Raw genomic sequence first — 20,259 nt, 5'->3', positions numbered from 1 at the left:
TATGAGGCATTGTGTTAGATACTGCCACAGATACACAAGCAAAGGAAACATTCTGCTCACTTCTAGTCTCACAGAAGGAGACACATTTGTGATAAGCAGCAGTGGAAGGTTCAGGGCTGAAAGCGCTGAAAGAAAAGGAGGGAGGGAGACCTACAGCAAGGGCATGAAGAAAATCTTGAAGAAAGTAGTACAGTGTTTAAGGTGAATTGCTTAACATGAGCGGGATTTCAGCAAGCAGGCCATCTAATACTGAGTCAGTTTGCCAGGCATTGTAGTAATGGGAACAGAAAAGACACAGGTGGAAAGGATCTGCCTTGTCCAGGGAAAAATGAATGGTCCTATTCAAGTAGAACTTAGGCCATGTGTAGGGATGAAGAGAAAAGTGAGGCTCAAAGAAATTTGATGCCAGGGAAGTGCTCTACTTTAGAGGAAGCAGCAGAAAAGGATTTTTATCAGGTGCAATTTAAAAAGATTAATGTTTCAGACTACAGAACAGAAAGGTCAATTAGACTGCTATGATTATTCAGTTAGTAAGTAGAAGCAGTGAGGATTGAGAAGAAGGAAATGGATATGAGAATAGCTGTGGAAGTAAAAATGACACTGAATTTATGTGAGAGGAGTAAAACAAAATAGCTAAGAATTGAGATTTTGGGCCAGCCAAATAGCTCAGTGGATTAAAACACCTGCAAGCAGGCGCAGGGGCTGGGGGTTTGATCCCTGCCCCCGGGGCTCACTGAGAAGGGGAGTGAGACTGGGCGTAATGGCGTACACCTATAATCCCAGCTCTTGGGAGGCTGAAAACAGGCGGATCACTACCAGTCCCATCTAGTAGTGAGACCCTAACACTCGGTAGACCCTTCCCTAAAATACAAAGAAAAAAAATTGAGATAATACATAAGCAGCTGCCTGGCAAGGACAAGATCCCAAGAGTGTCCCCTGAGAGAGAGAAACAGAGAGAGAGAGACAGACAGAGATTGATTTGAGGGGAGAAAGGATTTTGGTTTTAGACTCTTCTGGTTTCGGCACAGGCTTCATCTGTACCATCCAGTCTAGACATCCAGTGGCCGTTTCTTAATCATTTAAGTAACTTGTAGTGTGTTGGGCTCTGCTGGCCAAGGCAGAGGAGGTAACCAATAAATATCAGTAAATTAACTTTTACAGATAACTCCAGCTTCTTTGGCAAATAGGTTGTAGGAGAGCAGAAGAAGAAATGAATGAGACAGCTGAGGCTGCTGCGGCCTGGGGAGGCTGGGGGCAGTGGGATGTGTGGACAGGCAGCAGCCTGGTGTGAGCTGTTAGAGCTGACTAAGAACGCTGCAGATGAAGACACAGTAGGGCTTTGCAGCTGGGTTGGGTTAGGGTTGAGATGTGGGAGGGAGAGGGTGTAATCCAACTGGGGGTTGAGTGGTATGCAGTGCTGAGGAGGACTAAGAAGACAAGGAAGACTAAGAAAAGGTAATTCTGCAGTTTAGCATACAAGAAAAATTAGGCTAGTAATACATTGCTGGGAGTCATTTTTATCCAGAAGGTGAGAGAATGCAGTACATTGGTAGGAAACTCCACTTAGAGAACAAGAGGAAGCTGACTCCTTGGTGAAGTAGAATGAGAGAGAGACCAGAATGTGAGGATTTATGAGAGCCAGGAGCTGGGTCAGAGCTATTAAGGTTCTCAGAACTGGAAAAGAGAACAAGGTGTGACCCTGAGCGGTAACTGCTTTAGTCACAAACACTAGAAACCAAGGTTATGAGAAGTTTTGAAATTTTATCAAGAGAAATAAAGTCACAGGGAACCCACTAGGTCAGGCCATGCCTGTCAAGCCAGCAGGGCCCAAGCCGAAGGAGATGGAGACACCTCCCATTATATGTACACATGTGAAAGCTGTAAGTATAGGAAAGAGAAAGAAAACACATTGAAGGAATAATTCTTAGGGCTTTTTCCTCTGCTGCCATGTTCTCATCACTTTGGTCTCCCTGACTAAGGATATTTTTGGTTTTGGTTTTACAATTGAAAATCTTCCTCTATCCCTGCTTTTAACTTAGCAACTCCTCCTTCTGCCTCAAAGAAGCCATTTTCCTTCTCTACGCTACCATTAACATTTGAGCATAGCTTGATTATTACAAAAGAAACAGACAAGGAAGGTAGCTGTTAATATTTGTGTGGGGGCTGCCATACCTCAGCTGCCTAAGGTTTGGAAAGATATCAAAGAGGAAGACACTTGATGCTTGTTCACTCACAGTAAGCCAGTCTGGGAGATGCTCTCAGTCTAAAACCATGTCTTTGTTTTTTGACTCAGACTGTTGTGAAACAGACATCTCAAGGGAAGTTCCTGATAATTAATACCAAACCCTTTGCTGCCACCTCTACACACTTCCCATCTCTGACCTGTACACAGGCTTCTCTCTCAATTTCAGATGCTTTGTATTTGGCAAAGAATCCTGGGTGGGTTCTCCTGAATGAGTCTCGTTCCTGATTTCTACCAATCCAAGAGTTGTCCCCTCCCTCCACAAACTGTCCATACATACATCTCCATAGTACTTCACATTTTGCTTCTCTTTTAAACTACAGGAAATTCTAAGAGGAGACAGAGGTATGGGGCAGAAGTGGGGTGAGTTGGAACTGGTGGCTATGTTTTTGTGAATAAGTGGCCTGAGGCCAGATCAGAGCTAGAAGGTGACAAGCTTCTGAGAAGGTTAGGGTAGTAAGTAGCTACTAACAAGCAAGTGGCCTGTGCTCTGTGAAGTCAGAGAATCCACCTGTGTGCTCCTAAATCCAGCCCTAAAGCAGTTCACAGAGAAGAATCTAGAGACCATTGGGTCCTGGCAGTCTGCCTTCTACCTGATGGGGATCACTGCTATCGCCTGCTTGGTACTCCTTAGGACTTTTGTCTCCAGTCAGAGGACAGGTGAGATGGCAACCTTATGGGCCTTGTAACCAGGCAAACTGGGCTCAACTCCTCCAGCACTCGCTTCCATACTGGTTTTGTAACAGGGTAAGTTGGACAGCTGTCAAAGCCTCCTTTTCCCTATCTATACAGTTATATCCTGCCCTACAGGGCTTTTGTGAGGTTAAGTGTAGAGATGTTAAAAGACCTAGAACAGATCTCATATACAGCAGTGGCTAATACGTGATGGGATTACAGCCAGCCAGGTATCCCCACTGGCCTGCATGCAGAAATGCTTCAGAATGTAGACATCAAGGCTCCAGCCTTCCGAGGGACATGAGTGGATACTGGAAGAGGGCTGCCTACAAGCTCTTCCCCCTCAGCCTAACTCTGCAGAACATTCCAGAATGAAGTCCCAAAGATAAGCAGAATAAGATCATGAAGCCACGAGCAAGTGCTGGATACTGCTCGACAGCAAGGGTAGGGCCCCCCAGAGAATCTCCTCTACAAACCTGACTTTACTTCCCTCCCTCCCCAGCCCCAGTGTGAACAACCCCTACCCTCAGCCTTCCAAGACTCTTTATTTGATGCTTTTAAACTTTCTTTATTTAGACAGAAAAGACCAACTCTTTAAAAGTAAAATGCAATAAATAAATAAGTTAAGCATAGAGAACTGTCTGAAACCGACTCCCCAGTCTCCCCTTACCACTCCCACCCCCACCCATTTTCCTTTCCCTAAAAGCTTTTCCTAAAGAAAATCATCAGGTTATAAACCCATTTATCCCTCCCCACACCCTCCCAAATACCCAGTCAACCCTCACCAAACCAAAGGGAGAAATCAACAGAGTGAAAAAAAATCCAAGGGTAACATTGTCTAAACTCCCAGAAAGAGAGATGGCAGCGTCCGGGACGGGCCAGGTGGGCTGGATAACGCACAGGTGGTCGTGATATTTACATGGAGGGGGCCAGCAGAGACTGTAAACATTTTTAGGGGTTGGGGGGATCTTTTCCTCATGAAAGGAAGAGGGTCTCTGTGGCTGACTGGCAGAGAGGCAGCCCTCAGGGCTCCCCCACACCCTCCTTGGAGGGGGCCCTTGGGAGAGGCAGTGAGTTTTAGGGCTGGTAGCCCAAGGTTCAGGGATATCCTACCTCTAGATGAGGGTGGAGGAGGTGTGAGAGCCAGCTTCTGAGAAGACCCTACTGCGGGGAAGAGGCTGGGGCGAGGGCAGGCTGGGGCCTGCACCACTAGAATGGACTCCCAGGGGAGAGCAAGCGCTGGGCACAGAGCCCGTCACAGGAGCCCTAGCAGAAGGCAGATACCCTGGAACCCTCAAGCCTATTCCTTGCTCCCTCACAAAGGCCAAAAGGGCACCTGGGAGGAAACAGGCCCTTGGAGCCAGGGAAGCAAAGCCACGGCCCTTCAGAGAGGCGGGTGGTGAGGTGGGGCGATGTCCTGGTGCCCCGAAGGCCATGAAGCAGCTTTTGTCCCAGAGGCCGGTCAAGGCCCAGGGCAGATGTGCAGAGAGGCCAGGGGCCAGTTGAGGGAAGAGGGTGTGAGGTGCCCCTTCCTCTGCTACCTCCAGACCTGTAAAGGAAGGAGACATGGGTGAAGGCTGGGGAAGATGATGTTCGGTGTCCATCTCAGGGAAGGGGAGGTGGCTGGGGTGTTCACAGCACCTGAGATCGGGCTGCCTAAGGAAGGCAGGTCTTTAGACAGCCCTCAGCACAAATGGAACCACCCCTTACCACCACCAGTCATGAGAGCAGAGGCAGGGATAGAGACAAGGAGGGGAAAGCTACCAGGTAAACCAAACAGCCCATGAGAAAAATAGACTGGAAGTTACAGAGACAGACCTAGAGGGGAAAGAGGCAAAGAAATGCAACAACAAACAGGCAGGCAGAAGGAACTGAGAGAAGGACAGAGAGGGGTGCATTATGAGACAGACACCTGGAAAGAGAGAGGGGGCATCCGCAGAGAAGGCCACGGTGGACCCAGGACTGGGCTTAGGGAGGAAGTCTCATGGGTGAGACCACCCCCAACCCCTAGGTAGTGCTCTCATCCCTTTTTGGAAAGGAACAAAGAAAGCAAGAGAGAAATGCACAGAACACAAACCACAGTCACCAACCACTGTTGACCAAGCACGTCCCGCGAGCTGCCCCCGGCCCCGACCCTGGGCTGGAGGGCGCTTCCCTCCGCGGCCCCTCCCCAAATAACAAACAATCGGCTCCAAAGACAACACGCTCGTTCCATGCAACTTACAGGGGCCCGGAGCAGGGGTCCGGGGATGGGGGCTTCAGCCGACAATGGACACGGGCCCTGGGCTGGGGGGCCCCCAGGGTTGGGGGGAGTTAAGCAGCCAGGATTGGGGGGAAAGGGGAGAAACAGAAATGTGGGTATTGTTCTTGGGTTGTGTTTTTTCAGGGGTTTGGCCCAAAAGAGATTAAACACCACAAAAATAACCAAGGCTCACAGATCTGTGGCCCTAAGTTTGGGATGGTGGCAAGCAAGGGGTGGAGGGGACCTCATAAGCAAGATTCATAGACGGTGCAACATTCCAACCTCTTCCACCTAAGCCAGAGTGACTCCCAAGGGGCCTGGAGGTGGCCTCCCCCAGTCTGTTGTGCATGCTCTCCTGCCCAAAGTTCACTGCTGCATAAGAAAATCACCCAAAGTTCAAAGCAAAAAGGACCTGGTGTATCCACTTCTCAGAACAGATTCCAGGAGCCTGAACCAGCCCCCTGTTCCCCAAATCCTACTCCCTTAATTCTATCCAACCCAAAGGAAAAACACACAGAGAGAGAGATACACAGAAACATGGACATTGACCAGACAAAAAGACCAGATATTGTGAAAGATCTGGGAGTAGACACAGATAGATGCAGATTTGGTTGTGTGTGTGTGTGTGTGTGTAAAAGAGACATGCTTAACCAACAGGTAAGGAAGCCACCTCGGATCCTGGATCTCATGCCCAGTCAGGTGGAAGTGGGCATCCTAGTGTGTGGGTGTGTGGCACTCCTGGGCCCTGGCTACAACATACAGGGGCTGGGGAGGAAGGGCACAAAACAGGAGCAGCACCCACCTGGGGCCCTCAGTAGGGCCGGTTGGCATCTTTAGGCCGCTTTAGCTGGACCTTGAGGCGCTTCATACCAATCTGGAAGCCATTCATGGCCTGGATGGCAGCCTGGGCACTGGCTGGATTGTCGAAACTCACAAAGCCTGAGGTGAGAGGGGCATCAGGCCCAGCCCCAGGCTGCTCTCTTGGGGACATGCTCTCCAGTTTCCCAGAACCACCCTATTTCTTCCAGATGTCCCTGATAGTGCCTGGCACATGGTAAGCATTCAGAAGGAATTTGCTAATTGATAGATTAAATGGATGACTCTAATCCAGCCACTCACAAAAACTAAGTAGGATATTCTTGCCAGCACTCTGCAGGCATGTCCCTTCCTCAGCTTTGTAAGTAAAACCTGCCATTTGAAAACACTCACTTCTAGACCCCTAAATGGTTTTTGTTGTTTTATTTTGTATTTTTAAGACAGGTCTTACTATGTAGTCCAGCCTTGCCTTGAACTCACTATAGAGCCCAAGCTTAGCTCGAACTCGTGGCAATCCTCTTGACTCAGCCTCCCAAGTACAGGGATTACAGATGTATGCCATAATGCCTGGTGCCTAAATGGTTTTTGAAGCAGCCTTTCAAACATGTGAAGGCAAATGAAACCTACACCCTTTAAAAAAAACCAATCACCCCTAGACTGAGCCTATTTATGACTTCTTAAAATAGAAGTTCAGCTGGGGGGGGTGTGTTTGTTTTGATGCTGGGAATCACAGGGCTCATGTATGCTAAACATCTATTCTATCACTGAGCTGCATCCCAGCCCCAAGGCTGGACTTAGGGGAATGCCGAAGCTGTGGTATTCTGCAAGGAGAAGTGCTGAATATGTCGGAGACTGCTCTTTTGTACCCCTGAACACTCAGAATTTCAAATACTTGGCCTCTCGTGACCACAAATGCCCACAGATGTATAAGACTTTGTCCTAATTTGGAGTTACACACACATACACACACACACACACACACACACACACACACAACCATACTTTGTGTTTTGGATCATGCTATTCTTACCAAAACATTTGCTCTGATTGGTGGCCCGGTCAACAAAGACTTTGGCGGAAATGACATGGCCAAAGGGAACAAACATCTGGAGGATCTCTGAGTCTGTGAACTCCTGTGGCAGGTGGTAGATGAAGATGTTGCAGCCATCAGGGCCTGAATGGCAGTAGATTGAAGAGCTCAGTGATTGGCAGGCATACTGGTGCAGCAGGGTGTCAGAAAAAGCCTGTCCTGGGGGCACCCTCTGAGCCTGGCTGAGCCACCAACAGCTGAGCCAGAGCTCCAGCCACTGTCTCTCCACTGGCCTTCAGCCCACATGTAGAGCAAGAAGTGGGCTTCGCCAAGGTCAATTGGAAGTCCATTAAGCCCACAACCAGGGCACTCCTATCCCTCAGGACCCTGAACCCCATGGTACCTTCTCGCTGCTGCTGCTGTTGCTGCTGCTGTTGCTGCTGCTGTTGGGGTGGTGGGGGAGGCTGTTGGGCAACCAGGGCCGGCGGCTGTGGGAACGCAGGTGCAACCAGGCTATAGGCCGCTGGGTAGGCTGCTGGGTTGGGGAGAACAGAGAGAGCAGATGGGCTTCTCTGAGTCCTCCACTCAGGCTTGCCCATCTCCCTCATCCAGGCCAGTGGAATACACAGGGCTGACAGGTTGTCAGGGAAATAGCTGGCCCAGGCCCTGGGTGTTCTGCCCTAAGGATTCACACCAGGGCATGGTGTGTCAGGAAAGCCTGGAGGGGGTGATAGGACGCTGGAAAGCCCAGCCTCTTTCCCTCCTGCCACCATCCCACCTGGGCAGGGCCCTAGGCAGCGGGTAGGCGCCTCACCTGTATAGTGCTGCATCCCCGCATATGCCTGCTGCAGGGGGTCCACAGGGGCCGCGGGGCTCTGGGCTGGAGAGAGCAACAGGGATGTGAGAGGGCTCAGGCCATAGCAGGAGCCCCAGCAGCACCTCTGGGAGTAGAGAATGCCATGGGGAGAGCCTCATCCAGCGTGAATGTGAGGTGAGAAGGGAAAACAAACATGGTGATAGGAAGAGGAAAGAGCCAAGCACTGGGAGGATTTGAGTTCATGCTTGGCTGGCAACCCTGGGCAAGTGGGTTTGCCTCTGTAAGCCTCAGCGTCCCCGGCTGAGAACAGAAGGAGCATCTCTGCCCCAGGTGAGAACACAAAAAAACACCTTGAAGCCTGAGGCTGGGGAGGGAAGGTGTGTCATGACTGCTGCCAATGGGTGTGGTGGCCAAGAAGGTTGCTGTTGGGACAGGGTAGTCAGGGAGCCCCACCTGGGTAGGGGTGAACCCCATTTGGATACAGAGCATCAGGGGCAGGCTGCCCAGTGGGCTGGGTGGGCACCGGGCTGTAGCCATTGACGCCCAGGGCAGCAGGGATGGCAGAGACGGGCGTGGCAGCGATGGCAGGAGGGGTGCTGGTTCCTGGGGAGGAGAAAGCAACAGACAGAGCAGAGAAGCAGACACAGATGCAGAGAACCTGTCAGCAAGAGCAGAAGGGAAAAAGCAGGCCACTCTCCAACCCCAACTGTCTCCCAGAACCTGTCCATCCCCACCATCCCTTAACTCCTAGCCCTTCCCTGTTCATGGCCCACCCATCCTTATCTTACCTGAGGATGGGGTAATGGGGGTGGCAATGAGGCCATTGGCATTGATGGCGGCCATGTGCTGCATCTGCACGGCAGCCATGGTGGCCATGGGGCTGAGGTAGGCACTGTGAGCCGCTACCAGGGCTGCCTGCTGCTGCATCAGCTGGGGTGGGAAGAGAGGACAGTGGGGCCAGGCCCCTACACCCTGTCCTGTCTCCCTCCCAGCCTAGCCTTGGTGTTGGGAGGGTGGGGTGGACACAAGGCTGGAGGGACAAGGGGACGGGAATACTCAGGACAGTGCTTACGGCCTGGGTGTAGGCGCTGTAGGCTCCAAACTGGAGGGCAATGGGGCTGAACATGCCCAGCTGGGTGGCCACCTGCTGCATTCGGCGGAGACCTCGCTCCTTCTCTGTGTCAGCAAACTTCACCACCAGGCTGGATGAGGCACCCTGGGTGTGGGCCCCGTGTGCACAGAGGAACAGATCAGTGTTTCCTCCTCCCATTGCCCTCAGCCCCTGGCCTCATTCTCCCAACCCCCATGGCCTGGGCCTTTTGGGAGAACAGCCACCCTTCTACAGAGGGAAAGACTCTAATCCCATGCTGTCCCTGTGCTGGGGTGTGCAAAAGATCAGACAGAGCCTTCCAAAGTAGAATGCCTACTGGGGAGGGCATCGCTGACTGGTGCAAAAGGACTCTGAGCTGGAAATCATGCCCCACCAGGTCAGCTACTGTTTAACCTCACCATGGAGCTGCCCCACCCCCATACCTGTGGCTTTGTGATGTGCCTGGTGGACACAGCCACAGATTTTAATACTTTCCTGAGCCAAATAGAGACCAGATTGACACATCTGCAAGGGTTGTTGTAGATGCCCAGAGCTGGAAGGGGCCGAGGGTCATTGAAAGCAGTTCTCTACCCTATTCTGCCTCTTTGCTACCCAGTGTCTGCTAGATGGCTATGAGTTCAAGGAAACCCACATTGCTCAGGCCAACTAGTTCTAACTTAGAGGTCTGGTCTGGGGAGCTGCCAGAGTACACCAGCTTCACCCAATGCTAAAGAGCAGAAGCATCAGAATCAACACATGGCAGGGACAGAGCAAGGGTTGGGTGCCCCAGCAAAGGGGGTGGAGGGGCCATGGGAGGCAGGTGGGAGATGGGAGGGGGAGGGAGGGCTGAGGGATGGAGAAGGCAGGAAAGGAGGGTGATGAGGAGTGGGAGTGAAATGGGGAAGACGAGAGCAGAGGTGGGGAAATGTTACTTGACTTGTGCACATGTCCCTGGCTGGCTTGGATCAATTCTGCCAGAACCCTACTTTTCAATGAATTAAAAGTCCTGCCATGAGTAGCCCCCACCCCCATGCCAGTGGCGGGCGGGCAGGTGGGCAGAAGGGCTTGGGAGAAGGGAGCAGGGCTCACCGGCAGGGTCCGACTGCTGTGCAGGGTGTTGATGGCTGCCTGGGCCTCAGCATGGGTCTGGAACTTCACAAAGGCACAGCCTAGAGATGGAGGAGGAAAGGGGTGAGTATACCCTTGGAGGGTCACCACAGACAGAACCACTGCCAGGGGACCATAGGGCAGGGAAAGGAAGGTTGAGCGGGCTGCCACGGAGAGTGGCCACAGAAGGCTACCTTTGCTGGTGCCGTCTGGTCCCCGCAGCACAGTGCACTCATCTATGGTCCCGAACGGCTCGAACATCTTGCGGACGTCTTCATCTGTCTGCTGCTTCCCTAGCATCCCCACAAAGAGCTTCCGGTCTTCTGGGGGGTGGGCACAGGGGCGGGGCATGTCAGGGCCTGCTGGCTGCTTTCTCAGCCCTTCTACCTTCTGCTCTCCCCCTGGAGCTGCTGACACTACTTCCCCCACATGGGGACCAGTGACTAGGGTGATGGTTGCGGGGGATGGTGCAGACAGAAGGGTCACTCAGCTCTGAAGGACTTGCATGTGTCTGGGTCTCAGATTTTCCATCTCTATGGTAGGCTCAATCTCATCACTGCAGTCACCCAACTATGCCCGCCCTGACAGGAAATTCCAGAATTGTCAAGCCTTCTTTTTCAAGAGACACTGTCCCTCAGCTCCTCCAAACCCTGGGCCTGAAGTGGGAGGAGAGGGACCATGTCTGAAGGTGCAGAACCTACCTCCTCGACTCTCGCTGTCGGCTGGCTTGACCTGGATCGGCCTGTTCATCTAAAGAAGAGAAGAGAAGGCAGCTGCTTGGTCTTGAACACCTAAGAGCCCTCCCCAGTTCAGAGCCTGCAGAGAAGCCAAAAAAGGAAAAGTCCCAGACCCAGGTTTTCCCCCAGCCTCTAAATTTCTGTTGGGAAGGAGGAACAGGACCTAGCTTCCCCTGAGATTAGGACTTGAGGGGATTAGAGGCAGTGGAGAGAGGATGTAAAAGATGATGCCCATGGGGCAAAGCTCCAGGCACAGGTTGGTCCTGGATGCCTTAGCCAGGAATAGATGCTGCTCTCCTTAGAGAGGAAGAGGGCCTGCCTCTAAGACCCAGGTCTTGGGGTACAGCCCAACCATGGGGGTCTATTCAACTAGAGCTGCCTCCATTCTGCAAAGTAGAAGCAACAGAGACCACCCCATGGAGAAGCTACAAGATGAACTGTAGACTGAGGGAGACCCCACAGAGACCCAGACTTTCTTCTGACCCTGGAGATGTGTCTACCTCTCTTTCTACCACCCTATACCCCTTGACCCCAGGGGGAAGGCACTTGGGCAGCACAAAGGGAGCAGATGCCCAGTCTCCGTGGCAACGGGAGAATGCGCACCATGGCAACCGCCCACTCAGCCTGATTTATCCTTCCCCGTCGCCCTGGCGACCGTGGTGACATCATCACTTCTGCTGCTTCACACACCCGGAGAAGGAATGGGGAGGGGGGTGAGAACTGGGTATGCTGGGGGTGGAGGATTTGGTGGGGGCTGGGAGGTGGGGGAGGGGCACAGGAAAGCTTCCTGGTCCTGGAGGGAGGTGTGCAGAGGCAGCCCTGCAGGGACCATGCCCTCCGTTTTGCATCCCTCTTCCAGATGCCACCAAATCTTTGGTGTCTGGATAACCAAGATTGCTGTTAGGGAGCCCAAGGTATCCCAGGATATCTACTTTGCAATATCGCTGATACATCCATCCTCTTGCACTCTACTCTCCCTGACCCCCACACCATTGCCCTTTGTTTAGTCTTCAGTGTGAGAATGGAGAAATTCCCAGTTTCATTCACATCTGTTGTTTGGAGAGAAGACTTGGATATTACTCCCACAGGTTGATTTTTTTAACCAGGGCAGGGAGCATCTTAGATACTAGCAAGGTAGGAGAAGGACATTCAGCATTCAGTTTCTGAAAATATTTCGTTATGTAGGACTTTGACTACTGGGCCCACACCTGGTCTTGCCCCTCCATCTGATGGTGGGACAGTCCCCGTTCCAGTGACCAAAAGAATGAAAACAAACCATCCATGTTCATTCTGAAGGTGAGGGTCCAAATATACCCAGAAAAGGCCCTGGAGTAGGAAGCAGGAAATCTGGGCTGGAGGATCAGCCCTGCCCCGCATAAGCTACGTGACCCTGGGCAAGCCCCTTTCCTTCTCCAGGCCTCAGCTTCCTCGTCGATAAATCAAGCAGGTGGACCAGGAAGTTTCTAGTCAGCTTCCTTCAGCTCTGGTGACCTAGTACTAGGAAAACTTGTGCAATATCAACACAAAGAACTGCAGGCATGGCTGCCCCCCTCCAAAGCCCTTTCTAGAACGGGACCCTCTGTCCCCATCATGCCAGTCAGTCTCAGGTATTCATAGCCTTGGGCCACATCTAAGCTCTATCTCAAGTAATTCTCCTGCCCCAGATGCCACCCCCAGCTCTCTGGATCTGAGCAGCTGGTGGGGGAGGGAAGGGCAGTAACAGCCACACAAATCCTCCAGCCACTGTGCCCCAGTTTAATCTCCCACCAATCTGGGATTATCCCATCCAAGCTCCAATCTCCTTAGGGTGTGTGTGTGTGTGTGTGTGTGTGTGTGTGTGTGTGTATCTGTGTCTGTGAAGGCCTGGGGTCCCAGGTTCAGGGTTCTGTTAGTTATGCCCTCCTTGCCTCAGTACTGTCACCAAAAGAACCAGGCTCCTCTCCAGCCAGCCCCACCCCATTCCCTGAGAAGTAAAGGAAGAACAACACCATGTAGGGGCATTCTTGTGCCAGTCACTAGCCCCTTCCCACAAGCCCCTGGGGATTTGCTATTCCGGACAGAGGTGGGGAACCTGGGAACGAGAGAGAGAGGATGCGGTTCCCTCCCTGCACAGACTTCCAGGCACAAAAATAGCAGAGCAATAAATACCCACAGTGATGTGGATCTGCACAAAGATGCACACAAATGCACAGACCACAGAACGGCCACAGTGACACAAGACTCCCTGGGTACCCCCAGCACCCATTCCCTGCCTCCTCCTCCCTGGCCTGGCACTTCCTGTGGGAACCCTAAGCTTTGTTAGATCAACTCTGCACACCTGCCCCCTCCCCTGAGTCCAGCTGTGCTCTATTTACTTGGCAACCAAGCGCGCCTCTGTTCTTTCCTAGCTACCATGAACCAGGTGATAAGCCCTCCCCAGGGCCTCCCAAAGAAGAAGGGGCTATTTATACCCCAACCAAGAATCCCCGCATTGCTCCACCATCAGGATCACTTTCAAGGACCTATCCTCAGCAGAAAAGACCCCACCTCCAAGAGGAGCTCATTGTTCCCACAAAATCTAATTCTTTTAAGGCTGGAGACCTGGGGCCCTGCCAGTCTTGGCTCCACACTTGTTGCTGCATCCCTCAGACCACCATCTCCTGGAGGCCACACCCTACTCAGGGGACAGATGCAGGGCCCTGTGGCAGAGCTATCCCTGGGAGGGCTTAGTGGAGAGAAGAGGAAGTAGGGCTCAGCAGGCACAGGTCAGCCCCCCTTGTCTCTCAGAGCAGCCTGAAACACTCTCATATAGTAGCACCCTCTAGATTCTGGGATGACAAAGATGAGGAGCAAGGAAAGAGCCCTGAGTGCGCCTATTTAAAAAAAAAAATGCAACTTTAAATTAAAACAAACAAACAAACAAAAAAAAATGCAGTGGGAAAGCTGGGGGCCTGACAGCAAAAACTTCCCAAAGGAACAGTGCACAGCTGACACACCACCACTATCTGAGGGAAAGGCGAGTGACAGGAGAAAAGACCCAGGGGTGGAGCAGGGCTTGAGCAGACATCTGCTATTTTTCATTCTTCAGGTCTGGCCCCTAGACCTCTAATACAGCCCCCCTCCCCATAAATTTCTCATTTCTACTGGAAACTCTGTCACGTCCCTCTGGATTCTGTCCCTTGAGGGAGGGCCAACAGTGGAACTCAGCATCACCTGCGAGCCCTGGAGCAGGGCTAGACAATCATTAACTGGGGCACCCTCCTCCCTCACCACCCCCAGCCTGATGTTCTTAGTAGGGGCAGAAGCCACCCTCCTCCCCCTGACAGAGCTCTGCCTGAGCCTTGCAGGCAGCTGCCGGGGACAGGCAAGTAGATTTCCCTGGCTGGCATGTTTTGCCCCTGGGATTCATGTCCACCCCCAGGGCATCTCCTGTCCATGTCCCCAATCTGATGTTCCTTTTGTACACTCTCTCTTTTCCTCTGTCCCCTTCTGGTTTCTGCAGGGGCTCTGAAATAGAGAAACAATAGGAAGAGGCCGACAGCCACAGGGGTGGAAAGTATTGGGAAAAGGAAAACAGAGCACATGGGGACCAGGCCTCAGGAGCCCACATCCCCACACAGCTGACCTGTGGGCATTCATGTGTGCGCATGCATGAACATCCACTAGCCCGGGCCCCTAGGCCTGCTCACACCCACGCATGTGTGGTGGCAGCTGCTTGGGCCGCTGAGGAGGAGTGGTAGGGTTGGCTGTCCTGGCAGAATTTAAGGGCTGAGGGCTCTGGAGAACCTAGGAAGGGGCTGAAGTTGGGGCGGATGGGAGCAGTTCAGATTTCCTCTCCCTGCCCCACCCTCATCTGTTTTGTCTGTTTCCTTCCCAGGAAGAGGTGGATAATCAGCTCCATTCTCTACTTCCGTGAGGGGCAGGAGGGGGTGGGGGCTGAGACAAGTGTGTTTCCAGTGCCAAGCAAGGGTGTGCTGAACGCAAGTGTGGGGTGAGGTCCAGGAGGAGAAAACAGAAGCAGGTAGATGGTACAAGGACACAGGCCTCTGTGACCCCCCCCCATCCCACCCAGTTCTGAGATTATTTCTACTCCTCAGTTGCCAGCCCAGGTTTGGGACCATCTGCAAGCCTAGCTGAGAAGAAACAAAGGGGTGTGACCTTGCAGGAAGGAGGCCACATCAGAGGCACCCCCACCTCCCAGCTCCCCTTGGTGGCCCTTGTTTGCTCCCCACCAGGCCTGCCCAGCCCCTGATCAACCTTGCTGCCCCGTGGCTCTGTTCCCAGGGCTCTTTCTGGGTGATAAGAGGGGAGGCATCAGAACCCTAAAACCAACACCTGGATGCCAATCCAGCAGGCCCCAGCTGCCTACTCTGAGGGTGGCAGCACCCCTCCCCCACCTCCCAGCCACCCAACTGTCTACCCAGAGCCGCAAAAGAGTGTCTGGGCACCCCGACCCACACTTAGTGTCCAAGCCTTTTCCCCACATCTCCCACCAGCTCTGTCCTTGGCATGAACCCCCACGGGCAGGTTGGGAGGTGGGGGAGGGGCTGCATCTACTGTCACATTTACTCCACTAATCTCTCCTTTCCTTCTCTCCAGGTAAGATTAGGGAAATGCACACATCTATAGCAAGAAAAGCAGGTGCTAGAAACAGAGAGGGACTTCCTGGTGATGCGAGAAGCTGGAAAATATGTTCAGTGTCTCAGGAGGAAGATGGCGTGCCCTCTTCCCTAAGGCCCTTCTCAGCCACCCCAGGGTCTACCAAGGCTGGGACTCACCCCTGGAAGTGTCTTCTGTTCGTGCAGGGCACTCTGGGCCTTCAGGGCTGAATCGCGGGCACAGTATGTCAGGAAGGCACATCCTGAGGAGGGGCAAGGGCAGAGGTAGTCAGGGGGTGAGTTTCCAGCCTCTCCTCCCTAAGACCCCCCCCACACACACACATAGACAGAGGACAAAGAGATGTTCCTTTCTTGCCCTCTCCTGCCTCCTGGGGTGGGAGGTATCTAAGAGGGGAAGACATTCTGCCCCAGGAGTGGAGTGGAGACCTAAGGTTCTGAGTGTTCCCAGTGATAGCAAGTGAGGCACTTGAGCTGCTAGGAGGTGGGACTTGGAGGGGCCCGTGGCTGGCAGCCCTCTTCCCAGCTGGTCTCCTTTCCCCTTTCACATCCCTCCATCTTGGTCATCAGAACCCCTTTCCTCTCCTATTTTCCCTGTTTACTCAGATCTCCCCAACCCTACAGGGCCAGGTACATGGTGGAGAGTGAAACTGAGAAGGACCGGAAAACACAGTTAGCCGGAAGTGCCTTTTCCCCAGGCCCAGTGATAGAAGGGATGTTAGATGGCCCAAACATCCTCGGTGCTTCCAGGTTCTGACCCCAGGGTCAGCCCTGCTTAGCCACAGAGCCCTGGGAGAGAGGCCTCAGGGGCATCCTCCTTAACTTTCTGACCCTTCCCCATTTCCCAGATTGCTACCAATCTGTCATTCATTCCTCACTCCCCAAGTCCCTCCCTCCTCTTGCAGTCCTGAGGCTGCCCTGTCCAGGCAATCTCCACTCTCTACATGGAGCCCCTGCCCCTATCTGAAGCTGCTCAGATGCTCAGTCTTCACACACACACACACACACACACACACACACACACACACACACACACAGAGCCCAGTTCCTTATCTCTCAAACCAGCTCTCTGTCCCTCCATCCTTTCTTAAAATCATCCTGTGGTATAAACATCTGTCTCCATCTCAGGGATCTGCATCTCTAATCTCTACAGGCCTCTGGACAACTCTTCACCCCAGTGAGCCCCCATTGGTCCTCTGTCCCAGAGTCCCCTGGTCGCTCTAGCTGAGTTTTCCTCCAGCCCCTCCATCCACAGTTCCCAGCTCCTGGCCTCTTCTTCCACAGCAGACCTTTCCAGCCACTCCATCTCACCAGCCTGGTTGTTCTCCTCCCAGCCTCTTAACCACCCACTGTCACCTCTCCAGCCTGGCCTGACCCCTCACCCTTGTGCAGCCCGGTGTACTTGTCCTTGATGACAGTCAGCTCGAAGATCCGACCAAACTGCTCGAAGATGGGCTTCAGGTCCTTTTCCTCCAGATGCCTCGGGATCTGCCCCACAAATAGCTTGATGGCATCCGGCTCCTTCATTGGGGCGGCCCAGGAGGAGGGGCCGAGGGGAGCAGGGAGAGGCCCAGAGGCCAGGGGAGCTGCCCAACAAGGAGGCAAGTGGTGGGGGCCGGTGGCCCAGCCGGGGCCAGCTTTCCCTTTGGCCCCCAACCACACTGCTGAGCGGAGGAGCAGCTCTTCACACAAAGGAGGCCCAGGAGTTGAGGGCTAGGGGTCAGGGGTCTAGGCAGACACTGCTGAGCCACCAGGGGGCATAGCCCAAACAAACGATCTTCCTCCCAGAGGTCTGGCAAAAATCCCAGGATGGGGGTCAGTGTGGCCAAAACCCGGAGGGTTGGGGTGGTATCGAGGGTTCTGGGGCTCAGGAAGGCTGAGAACTGGGGGTGGCAATGAGAGTGGAGGTGGGGGAAAGGGCCTGAGAAAGGAGATGGGGAGGAGACTGAGGGGTTCAGGGCCTGAGATATGGTTGCCAGCAGCTTCAGTGAGGGGAGCCCCTCCTGATGTGGGGCAGGTGGAGCTCTCGTTGGTTCCCCGGGGAAGACACTTCCCCTGTGGCTGATCCTTCTGCTGGGTCCGAAGATCCCTGATGCCAGATGCTTGATTTCTGATGGCGGCAGGGCTCCGGGGGTCCCTTTTGCCCTGACGCCTCCCTTCAGGTCCTCCCCTCAGCCCCCCTCCCACCCCCACCCCGGACCCCGGGCCTGGGCTGCTGCTGGCTGCTCCCGCCGCTGGGGCTGCCTGCGTTCCCGGTCACCTGGGTCCCGGAGCTCTGCTCTCCGGCCGCGCTCTCCTCAACAAAAACCTCCCCCCTCCACACCCCCTCCCCACTCCCACCTCCTTTCCCCTGACATCGGTGATGTCAGTCTCAGGGGCAGAATACAAATTCTCTACCCTGGAGGGAGACGCACAACCCTGGCAAGAACCACGCCTTCTTTTTATCGCCCTCCTTCCTGACTCCCTTCCGGCCCCCAGAAGAGCAGCTGGCCCTGTTGATAACTACCCTTCCCCCATTTTACTCCCCCATCAGGAGTTAAGCATAGGCACTAAGATGGAGAATTTATAGAGGAGCCCTAAGGTGGGGTCCATTGTTCCGGGGGCTGGAGCTGTCCCCGGTGCTGGAAGAGAAGACCCAGGAGAAGGGAGCTGGGGGTTGGGAGGAGAGGGGTGCTGGCATTTGGGGAGCCTGGAGTGGGAAGCCAAGGAAAGAAACCATGGAAAAGAAAATGGGATAGGACAGTTGGGCAGATTGAGGGGGACAGAAAAGTGCATGTGGGGAAGGAAGCCGGAAAGAGTCTGGAGGGAAAAGAGTAGAGAAACCCAGAGAGAAAAAAATGGAAAGGGAGGCGGGAAGGGGAGAGCAGGGTGAAATGATTACAGAAAGGGAATTACATGTTTTCACGAAAAGGAACCAAGAAAAATGATAGGTTTCTGGCATTTGCCGACATCCCCTTCTTTCCCTCTGGGGGGTTTGTGTGTACACGAACGTGGGCTGGAAGGCAGCCGTGGCGGTGGGAGCTCTCAGTGTAAGCTCCTTGAAGACCAGGACGCCGTTTAATTCAGCCTTTTACTGCTCACGGTGACGAGCGCCGTGTTTGTTCCTGTGTAGTAGGTGCTTAATGAATACTCCATTCAAAGACCTCTGCCGGGAGTACATCCCTGATGCCTCCAGTGGGGAGACACACAGCTGTCAGCCTCCTTTAGGGTGGAGAAACCCAATTATTCCTTGCTGGCTGCTCCTTCCACTTGGGCTCTTTGGGTGGGACTTGCTCTAATTGATTGAAGCGGGAAGGTATGGCCAAGGAAGCACATCTGGGGGCCATCAACTCCTGCAAGCACCCTGCTTCCTTGCGTGATCAGTGAGCTCCCTATCTGGAAGGAGCTGGATCCGCCGTGCACAGGGCGCCAAGCCTGCTCCCAGCGAGCGCAGAGAACACCTGCGGGCCGCGGGGAGCGCCACGGACCTCACTCCTCTGCAGCGGCAGCCCTGCCCCACACCGGGCGCTCACAGACCAGCACTCCAGCCTTTGTAGAATACTCTGTCTGTCATTTCCTTCTTCACCCTGGGGTGGGGCTGATGTCTCCTCAGTGTTATTGGTGTCTCTGAAATGTATCCCCATTGAATCCCAACAGCCTCCAATCCTCAGCTATCAGGGCAGGTGGCCTCCTCTTCTAGAAGTGAAATAATAGTGACATTTAGCACTTATATGACACTTACAGTGTCCCAGGCATTGTTCCAAAGGTTATACTCTCTCTAACTCATTAAACCCGCGCCACTGCCCTGTGAGGTGATTTCTGTCACTGTCTCCAAGTAGAGATGAAGAAACCAAGGTGCAGAGCTAATAACTTGCCTAAGGCCAGGAAGCTAAAAAGAAGTCTGTCGAGATGGGAGCTGGGCACACTCCTGAATGCACACACTTAACTCCCACATCAAACACTCCCCTTAGGAGTGGGGCAGTGGCTAAGCCTGGCTTTTCTTCCTCTTCTAGCTTCATTTGCACCTGGGCCAGACATAGTCTTTTTGTTGCTTGATTCTCTGTTGTCCACCTACCATCTTTCCTTAGCCTGGGTTTCTGTGGCCAGGAGCCACATCCTGGCAGGCAGGGGTGTGTGTGTGTGTGTGTGTGTGTGTGTGTGTGTGTGTGTGCTTCAGTGTATTTCATCATGTAAATGCTCAGGTCCTCCCAATAGGTCCCCTAAGATGGTGAGAGAGAAAAGTGGTGGACTTCATGACAGGCATTTGGACTATGAGACTGGCAGTATCAGAGAATCAGAACGTACAAACATATTCTCCAAAGGAACTTTCCATTCTCTGCCCCTTCCCTACCACTCCTTTCTTGCTTTCTAATCTGATCTCTGTATTTATGGAGATGTTAACCAGATCACACGCTCCAAGGATAGAGAAGGGAAGACCCCATAGCCTGGTTGATCTCATTACTCTGTGTCTTCTCAGCAGATCTGCCGCCCTGCTGCTCATCCAGGCTTGGGCCTAATCATATTAATTGAAATATTAAACATTCACGAAAATGAATTTCAATGAACTCCTCTCTCACTCCTCCTTCCAGTCAGTAATTTGGGAGACAGCTGCAGGCAGAAAAACATCTCCACTTTTTCCCTCATTCACTAGCCCCCAAGTGGGAGGTATCAGTCTAAGAGGAGAGGCAGGGTCTCAGAAGGGGAACAGCTCTTCTTAGGCCCTCTGGCTGAATATGGGTGTCTGTATCTCTGATGTTCTTCTAGACATGGGAAAAGGAATCCCTATGACATAAAGACTGGGGTGGGGGTCCCATTCCTCAGGAGCCCATTCTGGGGAGCTTTGCTCTAGAAGGAAATATGGCTTCAAGTCCAAATTCCTCCAAGATATTCTCTCTCTCTCTCTCTCTCTCTCTCTCTCTCTCTCTTTCT

The 20,259-nt window shown here is 53.2% G+C and overlaps 1 protein-coding gene across 4 annotated transcripts; it reads right to left on the bottom strand.

The window, feature by feature from the left end:
• Positions 1–3,464: 3,464 nt before the first annotated feature.
• On the bottom strand, positions 3,465–17,683 carry Celf3 (CUGBP Elav-like family member 3). 4 transcript variants are annotated; one of them, XM_023716444.1, is made up of 14 exons: positions 17,612–17,683; positions 16,734–16,839; positions 15,514–15,596; positions 10,721–10,769; positions 10,214–10,342; positions 10,002–10,081; positions 8,895–9,038; positions 8,611–8,752; positions 8,276–8,425; positions 7,820–7,885; positions 7,409–7,540; positions 7,006–7,149; positions 5,962–6,098; positions 3,465–4,466 (listed from the first exon to the last, which is right to left on the bottom strand). In XM_023716444.1, the coding sequence occupies exons 4-13, from the start codon at positions 10,767–10,769 to the stop codon at positions 5,971–5,973; spliced, it is 1,164 nt and encodes a 387-aa protein (XP_023572212.1). In that variant the 5' UTR covers positions 15,514–15,596; positions 16,734–16,839; positions 17,612–17,683; the 3' UTR covers positions 3,465–4,466; positions 5,962–5,970. The 4 variants fall into 4 exon arrangements, with proteins under 4 accessions (XP_023572212.1, XP_004632405.1, XP_004632396.1 ...); XM_004632348.2 differs by having other exon boundaries at positions 10,214–10,339; XM_004632339.1 differs by lacking the exon at positions 17,612–17,683 and having other exon boundaries at positions 3,471–4,466; positions 10,214–10,339; positions 16,734–17,151.
• Between the last annotated feature and the right edge of the window lie 2,576 nt (positions 17,684–20,259).

This window comes from Octodon degus, unplaced genomic scaffold (genome assembly GCF_000260255.1).
Source record: "Octodon degus isolate 3935 unplaced genomic scaffold, OctDeg1.0 scaffold00048, whole genome shotgun sequence".
In the NCBI taxonomy this organism is placed as follows: domain Eukaryota; kingdom Metazoa; phylum Chordata; class Mammalia; order Rodentia; family Octodontidae; genus Octodon; species Octodon degus.
This window is presented reverse-complemented; position numbering and strand designations above follow the sequence as displayed.

Bases quoted from the DNA above. Each gene is read 5' to 3' on its own strand.
- Celf3 (XM_012515000.2), bottom strand. From the start codon at position 16,878: ATGAAGGAGCCGGATGCCATCAAGCTATTTGTGGGGCAGATCCCGAGG. The intron at 10,082-10,213 runs GTAGCCTTCTGT...CTCCATCTCTAG, and splicing joins ACCAGACGGCACCAGCAAAG to GCTGTGCCTTTGTGAAGTTC. The intron at 8,753-8,894 runs GTAAGCACTGTC...TTCCCACCCCAG, and splicing joins ACAGCGCCTACACCCAGGCC to CTGATGCAGCAGCAGGCAGC.